The 7,486-nt window shown below is 51.5% G+C and overlaps 1 protein-coding gene across 1 annotated transcript; it reads left to right on the top strand.

Annotated features, from left to right (window-relative positions):
- Positions 1 to 278: 278 nt before the first annotated feature.
- On the top strand, positions 279 to 7,260 carry CHST7 (carbohydrate sulfotransferase 7). Its single transcript, XM_085557300.1, has one exon. It carries the CDS (start codon positions 571 to 573, stop codon positions 1,972 to 1,974), a length of 1,404 nt encoding a protein of 467 aa, XP_085413426.1. The 5' UTR covers positions 279 to 570; the 3' UTR covers positions 1,975 to 7,260.
- The last annotated feature ends 226 nt before the right edge of the window (positions 7,261 to 7,486 follow it).

Below are 7,486 nucleotides of genomic sequence, written 5' to 3'. Positions count from 1 at the left end.
CTAAAAATACACTTGCACCTCTTCTCCTTTCTGTAGCGTCTTGCGTGTTCTTTCTCGGGAGCTCTGGTGAATAGCAGGACCAACCACTCCTCCTCGGGACACCCTCGGCTTGCCCGGTACGTGTCCTGACTAACACACCTCCTTTTCGGTGCGCCCCTTCCCGGGCGGGGGTGAGTCCCGCCGTGCCGAGCCCGCCCCTCCGGCCCTGCCCGAGGGGAGGGAGGGAGGGAGGCCGGGCGAGGGGCGGCCCGGAGCCCGGCGCAGCGGCACCGGAGCAGCAGCAGCCCGCGCCCCGCCGCCGGCAGCGGCTGCTCAGGCGGCGGCGGGGGCAGGTGCGGGCGCGTCCGCGTCGCGCTGCGAGGAGGAGCAGGACGAGGAGGAGGAGGCGGCGGCGGGCGGCGCGGCCGGCGGCCCGGAGCCGGGCCGGCGTGCCCGTGGGCGTGCTCCCCGGCGGGGAGGACCGCCCGCCGCCCACATCGCCGCCGCCGCCGCTAACTTTGCTGCTCCGCAAAGAGCCGCCCTCCGGCAAACAGAGAGTCGGCGGAGCCGGGGTCCGAGCCGGCCCCAGCGATGAAGGGCCGGCGACGGTGGCGAGGCGAACATCGCCGCTTCGCCGCGGTGCTGGTGCTGTACACGCTGCTGCTGCTCCTGTTGGTGCCCTACGCGCTGGACTACGGAGCCAGGCGCGGGCGAACGGACGAGGAGCCGCTGCTGCGGCGCTGCCCAAGCCTAGAGGAGGCGCTGAGTGAGTGGGGCTGGGAGCAGCGGCCGCCGCTGGACGAGGAAGAGGAGGAGGATGAGGCGGGCACGGCCGGGGCGGCGGGTAACGGCAGCGCGGGGACGGCGGGGAAGCGGCACATCTACCTGCACGCTACCTGGCGAACGGGCTCCTCTTTCCTCGGGGAGCTCTTCAACCAGCACCCCGACGTCTTCTACCTGTACGAGCCCATGTGGCACCTTTGGCAGGCGCTTTACCCGGGGGACGCGCTGAGCCTGCAGGGAGCCCTCCGCGACATGCTGCGCGCCCTCTTCCGATGCGACTTCTCCGTCCTGCGCCTCTACACCGCCCCGTCCGGCCCCCGCGACCCGCTGGCCCCCGCCCCGCCCGCCGCCGACAACCTCACCACGGCCAGCATCTTCGGCTGGCGGACCAACAAGGTGATCTGCTCGCCGCCGCTCTGCCCCGCCGCCCCGCGGCCCCGCGGGGAGATCGGCCTCGTCGACGGCGCCACCTGCGAGGAGACGTGTCCGCCGCGGGCGCTGCGGGAGCTGGAGGCCGAGTGCCGCAAGTACCCGGTGGTGGTCATCAAGGACGTGCGGCTGCTGGAGCTGGGCGCGCTGCTGCCGCTGCTGCGGGAGCCCGGCCTCAACCTGCGGGTGGTGCAGCTCTTCCGCGACCCCCGCGCCGTCCACAACTCCCGCCTGAAGGCGCGGCAGGCGCTGCTGCGGGAGAGCGTCCAGGTGCTGCGCAGCCGCCACCGCGCCGAGCCGCGGGGCCCGGCCCGCCACCAGCAGCAGCATCTCCTGCTGCCGCCCGGGATGCTGGGCGGAGGGCGGCCGCCGCAGCCGCAGCACCGCGCCGAGTTCTTCCTCGGCGGCGCGCTGGAGGTGATCTGCCAGTCTTGGCTCCGCGATCTCCTCCTGGCCCGGCGCGCCCCGGACTGGCTCCGCCGCCGCTACACGCAGCTCCGCTACGAGGACCTGGTGCGGGAGCCCCGCGCCGAGCTGCGGCGCCTGCTGCGCTTCGCCGGGCTGACGGTGCCGCCAGCCCTGGAGGACTTCGTGGTCAACATGACCCGCGGCGCCGCCTACTCCTCCGACCGGCCCTTCCTCATCTCCGCCCGCGACGCGCGGGAGGCCGTGCACGCCTGGCGGGAGCGCCTCAGCCGCCAGCAGGTGCGGCAGGTGGAGGCGGCGTGCGGAGAGGCCATGAGCATCCTCGCCTACCCCCTCAGCGCCGGCGACGCCCGGTAGCGCCCGAGCCGCACGTCCCGGACGGGCCCCAGGACGGACGGACGGACGGGCGGGCGGGCGGGCGCCGTCGGGCAGAGCTGAGCGCGGGGGTCACCGCTGTCAGGGTAGGCGCCCACTTGGCGGGCCGGGCGCTCCCTCGGGGGCTGAGGGACGCCTGCCTCGCCTCGGGCACAGGCAGCGCTGCAGGGTCCGGGCCGCCCGTGCCGCTGTGGCTTCATTGTGGCTGTGTTCCTTCTGGACTGCGTGGAGAGGGCAGGGGGATGTTTTATTTACGAGAAGGGTTTGGTAAGAGGTGTCCTCCGAGTCCGGCATCACTCTTGGAGGCTTTTAGCTTGAAATTGTGATCATGTACAAAGAACAGGTATGCTACAAACAAACTGCATGAAAATTGAAAAATCCTCCAGGTGAAGACTCTCAGCAAGGAACTAGAGGACCTGGAAGGTGCTCTTGTGAGAGCATTGCCCTCCTGGAGCTCTGAATCACACTGACCTCTGTCTTACTGCTACTGAAACACAAGAGGCTTCTGTGAAGTCGCTGCAGGGGTCAGCAGGGCCTGGACAGCCAGGAGGAGGGTGCCTGCTGCAGGGCAGGGCTCAACTCTCCTGCTCCAAACCTGCTCTGCAGGGATGGCCTCTGCCCCTGTTCATTGCTGGTGCTGTAGCGGGGGGGTGGGCTGAGGGAAGGGGAGCTGTGTCCAGCTCCGTCTGTCGTTCTGAGCAGCAGGGTAAGCATTTGCCTGCTTATGTGTTTTGAAGATGTTTGTGGCAGAAATCTTTGCTTTTCTAAAGAAATCTGTAATTGTTTTGAAAGCAGGATTTTTTATAATATACATACATTGATACAGTTTGGTGATATTCGTGTGAGATACAGGTGACTAGCGTGTTTCTTTGGAACACGTGTAGGGGCGAATGAAACTGGAAGGCAAATGCTTGACATTTCTGTTTTGTTTTCTCTCAGAGATGAGAGAATCACTTTTCTTCCCTTGCTTCCGGGCTGACACATTGCACCGTGCTCAGGGTCCTCCTGATCACATCCCTTCCAAACAATAACATCCTCTCAGCTGGCAACTCCTGGACAAAAGCAAATGTTTCTAAGAGGCTAAGACACATTAATCATTCCCAAATAAAATCTTACATTAAAAAAAAGTAAACAAATGAAGCAAACAAACAAACCAACAAAAAACACTGGAGTTTTATTTTGGATTTTAAAATTATATGTTCCTGCAGCTTTTGTGAGAAGAGGGTGTGTGTTTATCTTGAAGCGCCTTTGTTTCTTAATTTCTTTATGTGAGGATAGAAGGTTCAGTTGTAATTTAGGGATGCAGTTTCATAACTTCATAGAGACTGCTTTTGTATCTATTACAGTCTGGTAGTCTTTAAATGGCTTCACAAGAGTGTACAGGGATGTTTACATGCAGTCCTCAAATACAAACCCAGAATATGAGTTTCAAAATGAGAATAATCCAGGATCAAGACGAAAGCAGTATTTATATAAAGTGCTGAAAATAACGGCATTTCAAAGATGTTATGTTATCATGGAGGAGGTGTTTGAATTGCACGGTACATTTTTGTGCTCTGAGTGTTGTGCTGTACAGCATGTCACTAAGTTAGGATGAACCTTCATTTATTTTGGCTCTTTCTTCCCTTGATCTTCCCATCTGAGAGTATGTTGGCATAAGAAGCAGGTCTCTTTCATTATCTGACAGGAAAATGTAGTCATAACAATATTTTTGAACAAATTTATCCATTTCCCTGTAGCATACTTTATACAGTTTTGCAACCTTGGGCTTCTGCTTGAAGTATGAATTACAGGGTCTCATGTTGTGCTAGAAAAATGTGTGTATTATCTAGGGGATGTTTCTGCATTCTCTCACTGTGCCTGTGATGTCAAAATTTGTCTTTGGGTGTTCCAGTGGCATTTAATAATGATGTTTGAATAGACAGTACCTGTACAATGCCTTGATAACCTGTGTCAGGTAGCCTATTTTGGAAGGCTTTTCTGGGACTATACCCAGCCTGACTTGTACTGACAGGTTTGGAAAGAAATTAAGATTTTTGTGCATACCAGAAGATGATATGATACTTATTTTCTTAAATAGGATGGAAGATTAAAATCCAGTATATCCTCTTGATTTGTTCCTAGCAAGTTGCAGTCACAGAATTGTGTGATGCAACAGTTAAGCAGAGAATCTCATTACGCTCTTTTAGGTGGTAAATATCTTTCATAAGTCTTTCAAAGTTCACATTTAATTTCACTGAAAATTGTTCATCATGATGAGCAAAGAAGTGTTAACATTTAGCTTAACTTGTTTCTTATACCTGGGAGAAAATCCACTTACTGGAAATTATCTGGTATTTTCTCAAAGTGTTCCATGTTTGAGCTGCAGAGGTGGTGAAGGGCCTTGAGGGGAAGCCATGTGAGGAACATCTGAGGTCATTTGGTCTGTTCAGCCGGGAGGAGACTGAGAGGAAACCTCATTGCAGTCCACAGTTTCCTCATGAGAGGGAGTGGAACTGCAGGCACTGATCTCTTCTCTCTGGTGACTGGTGACAGGACCCAGGGAATGGCCTGAGCTGTGTCAGGGGAGGTTTAGGCTGGGTATTAGGAAAAGGTTCTTCACCCAGAGGGTGTTTGGGCACTGGAACAGCTCCTCAGGGAAGTGGTCGCAGCACCAAGCCTGACAGAGCTCAGTAAGTATTTGGACAATGCTCCAGGCCAATGGTGTGACTGTTGGGCTTGTCCTATGCAGGGCCTGGAATGGGACTTTGCTGATCCTTGTGGGTCTGTCCCAACTCAGGATAATCTATGATAGATGCATTTTCTGTATCAATAATTGTTTCTGTCAGCAAAATTTGTTCACTAGCTTGGTTGCTCTCCATGAGTGATTATTTTAATTTTTAAATTTTTGTATAATGTGAAAAGGGCTCTATTAGACAAAGTGTACGAAAATATAGCAGGTGTAATTTTCGGTTTGTATTCAGAGCACCTGAATTCATTAGAAAACTCATCTAAAAAGTCCATAGGGAATATCCAAAGCTGAGAAAGTAGCAAGTAGGCCAGAACGACATCTTAAAACAGTATGTGGATGACACTTGTTTAGTGACTGGTGATGTGACATCTGGGCTTCAGTCACTAGAAGGTTTTCTAAAATTCTCCTGCCCAAGGAGGACAACTAAGGCTCACCAACAAATGAATCCCACTTTTCAGGGTGTTTGGATGGCATTGGACAGCTTCATTCAGGGTGCTTACAGCATATACTTGGTCTTGAAACTCAGGCCTTGAAGAAAAAGCAAATGTACTGTCAAATGTCAGTGTTGGTATTTGTCTGGAAAGGCAGAAACATGCCTGATTAGGACAACCAGCATGGAGTTTCAGTGGCAGAGATCTTTGGAACCAACCAGAACTTGCTGAAAGCAGGACACCCATCGTTAGACTGCATTTTGAGAGCAGCTGGACATGTATGGCTTGAGCAGTTTGAGGTGAAGTCACCGTTCTACTGGATGATGTAGAAAATTGAGCTGTGACTGCTCATTTAGAGCAGAGCATGGTATGATAATCAAGAGAACAGTGAACACATTTTTATAGCCAACCTGAACTTGGAAGGCTTAGAATCACTTTGTCAGTGACACCACATGCAGAGAACAGAAAGTGCAGTCCTGCAGAGTGCAGGACTCAGCCATAAAGTTTTAGTATTTTGGACTGAGACTGGTGAAAATTACCTACTTATGGTACATTACATACAATGAAATAACAACTAATTTATTAAAAAGTCATAGTGGGAAATGGGTACCAAACTGACAAATGCTCACAAGACAACTCTGTTGTCTGTTTTTACTTAACTTTTGGTTGTCACATGTCCAAGTTAAGGGAGGTAGAAACTTGAGTAGTGTAATTATTCATAAAAGGCTGGGATATTTCCATGCCATAATTGCTTGTGGGAAATTATGAAAGTCTACAACCAAGAAATACTTGGGCCCTGCCTTATTTCTACTCCTTAGGATACGGAGTCCTTGTAGATAGCCACAGTATGTACTTGCATACTGCAGGTACAATAGAAATAGTTTGGTATCAGTTGCAGTATCTAACAAAAGTTAGATATGGTTGTGGAGTTACTTATTTAACAACTTCAGTATCGCATGAGTCATTTTAGCCCCTCCTCCCCCATCAGTCTGGGCATCAAGAAAAGTCCTGAATTTCTTCATTAAGTTCTCAGTACCACCACCTTCAGTAAAGCTCAACAAGAAAAATACTGCAGAGTTTTGGGTTTCTTATGGCAGCACAATTAAACCACCGAAACCTCGACAGCCAACAAGCCCAACAGCATGTTCTGTTCCTTTCTTGAGCACAGAGAGCTGTCACTGAGACTCTCTGATGGTGCATGTCGTTTTTCAGAGTCACCATGCAATCCGTGCAGCACTGGGACTACTTGAGATGTTGTTTTGTCTTTCCTATTTAACATTACACCATGGAGGATGACATGGGAGAAATATGATATGTCAAGCCTTGCACTAGCAGTTTTCAACATCCCACTGGCAGTGTGTGTCTGTGTGTGTGTGTGTGAATGAGGGGCCAGGTCCAAATTGTCTTTCTCTTGGCTGTGTTTCAAAGAGATGAAAGCTGGATGCAAACACATTGAGGTGGTGGGTTTCAATGCTTAAGGGGCCTGTTAGTTGATGAGATGTATATCTGGCAGTCTCGGCTCTGAACAGCAGGCTGGCAGCTGATTAACATTTTAGGACTTCCAGTCTGGATATTGAGTACTGTGATTTCTTGCTTCCAGCACTGAGATGTTAAGTTCTGCTGCTAACCTGGGGCACCTGCAGTGCCATTTCTTGTCGCTGTTGAGTGAGAATCCAGTCCTTCCCTGGAGCTTCCAAACTTGTTTCCCTGTTTCTGAAGGTTCAACTTTGCCAAACTTCAACTGTATATACACTGAAGCTTTTTGTCATGGGCATAAGGTTTAAGTCTCTTGAAATTTCAGTCAAAGCAGTTGCATATTCTTTTTAACTTAGGATGTGGTGGTCTTTTGCCTGTGTTCAAATATTCTCAGAGCTATTTCTTTGAAATCATTTGTCACTTCAGTGTTTTGGAACTCCATTTTGGGTAGGGGCAGTACCTCTGGGATGTCCCCTGTGTTTTTATTTTTACCTCTGATTTCTATTCTGATTTGGCCAAATATATTAATGTCTGTATAAAATTAATAGCACGTGCTCAGTAAAAGTGGTTTTGGTATGTGTGTGTATCTTTATTTTATACCAAATAAAATCTGCATTGGTCTTATCTCCAGTGAGCATGTGCAAACCTCTTTCTTTCCCATAGAAAACTCAGTGTGGTACAGAGGGAATCAAAACCATGTAATCATGGCAGGGGCTGCATCACTGGGCTGAGCAGAGAGGATTCTGCCATTCCTGGTTCCCACTGATGCCTGCTTCCCTATCCCCTCTTTCCCTGTGTAGTTCCTAAGAAAGACCCCCAAATCCAGTGCTCAGCTCTCCAGTGCTTAATAATGGAA

The sequence above is a fragment of the Lonchura striata genome, chromosome 1 (assembly GCF_050655825.1).
Source record: "Lonchura striata isolate lonStrDom1 chromosome 1, ASM5065582v1, whole genome shotgun sequence".
In the NCBI taxonomy this organism is placed as follows: Eukaryota; Metazoa; Chordata; class Aves; order Passeriformes; family Estrildidae; genus Lonchura; species Lonchura striata.
This window is presented reverse-complemented; position numbering and strand designations above follow the sequence as displayed.

Bases quoted from the DNA above. Each gene is read 5' to 3' on its own strand.
- CHST7 (XM_085557300.1), top strand. From the start codon at position 571: ATGAAGGGCCGGCGACGGTGGCGAGGCGAACATCGCCGCTTCGCCGCG.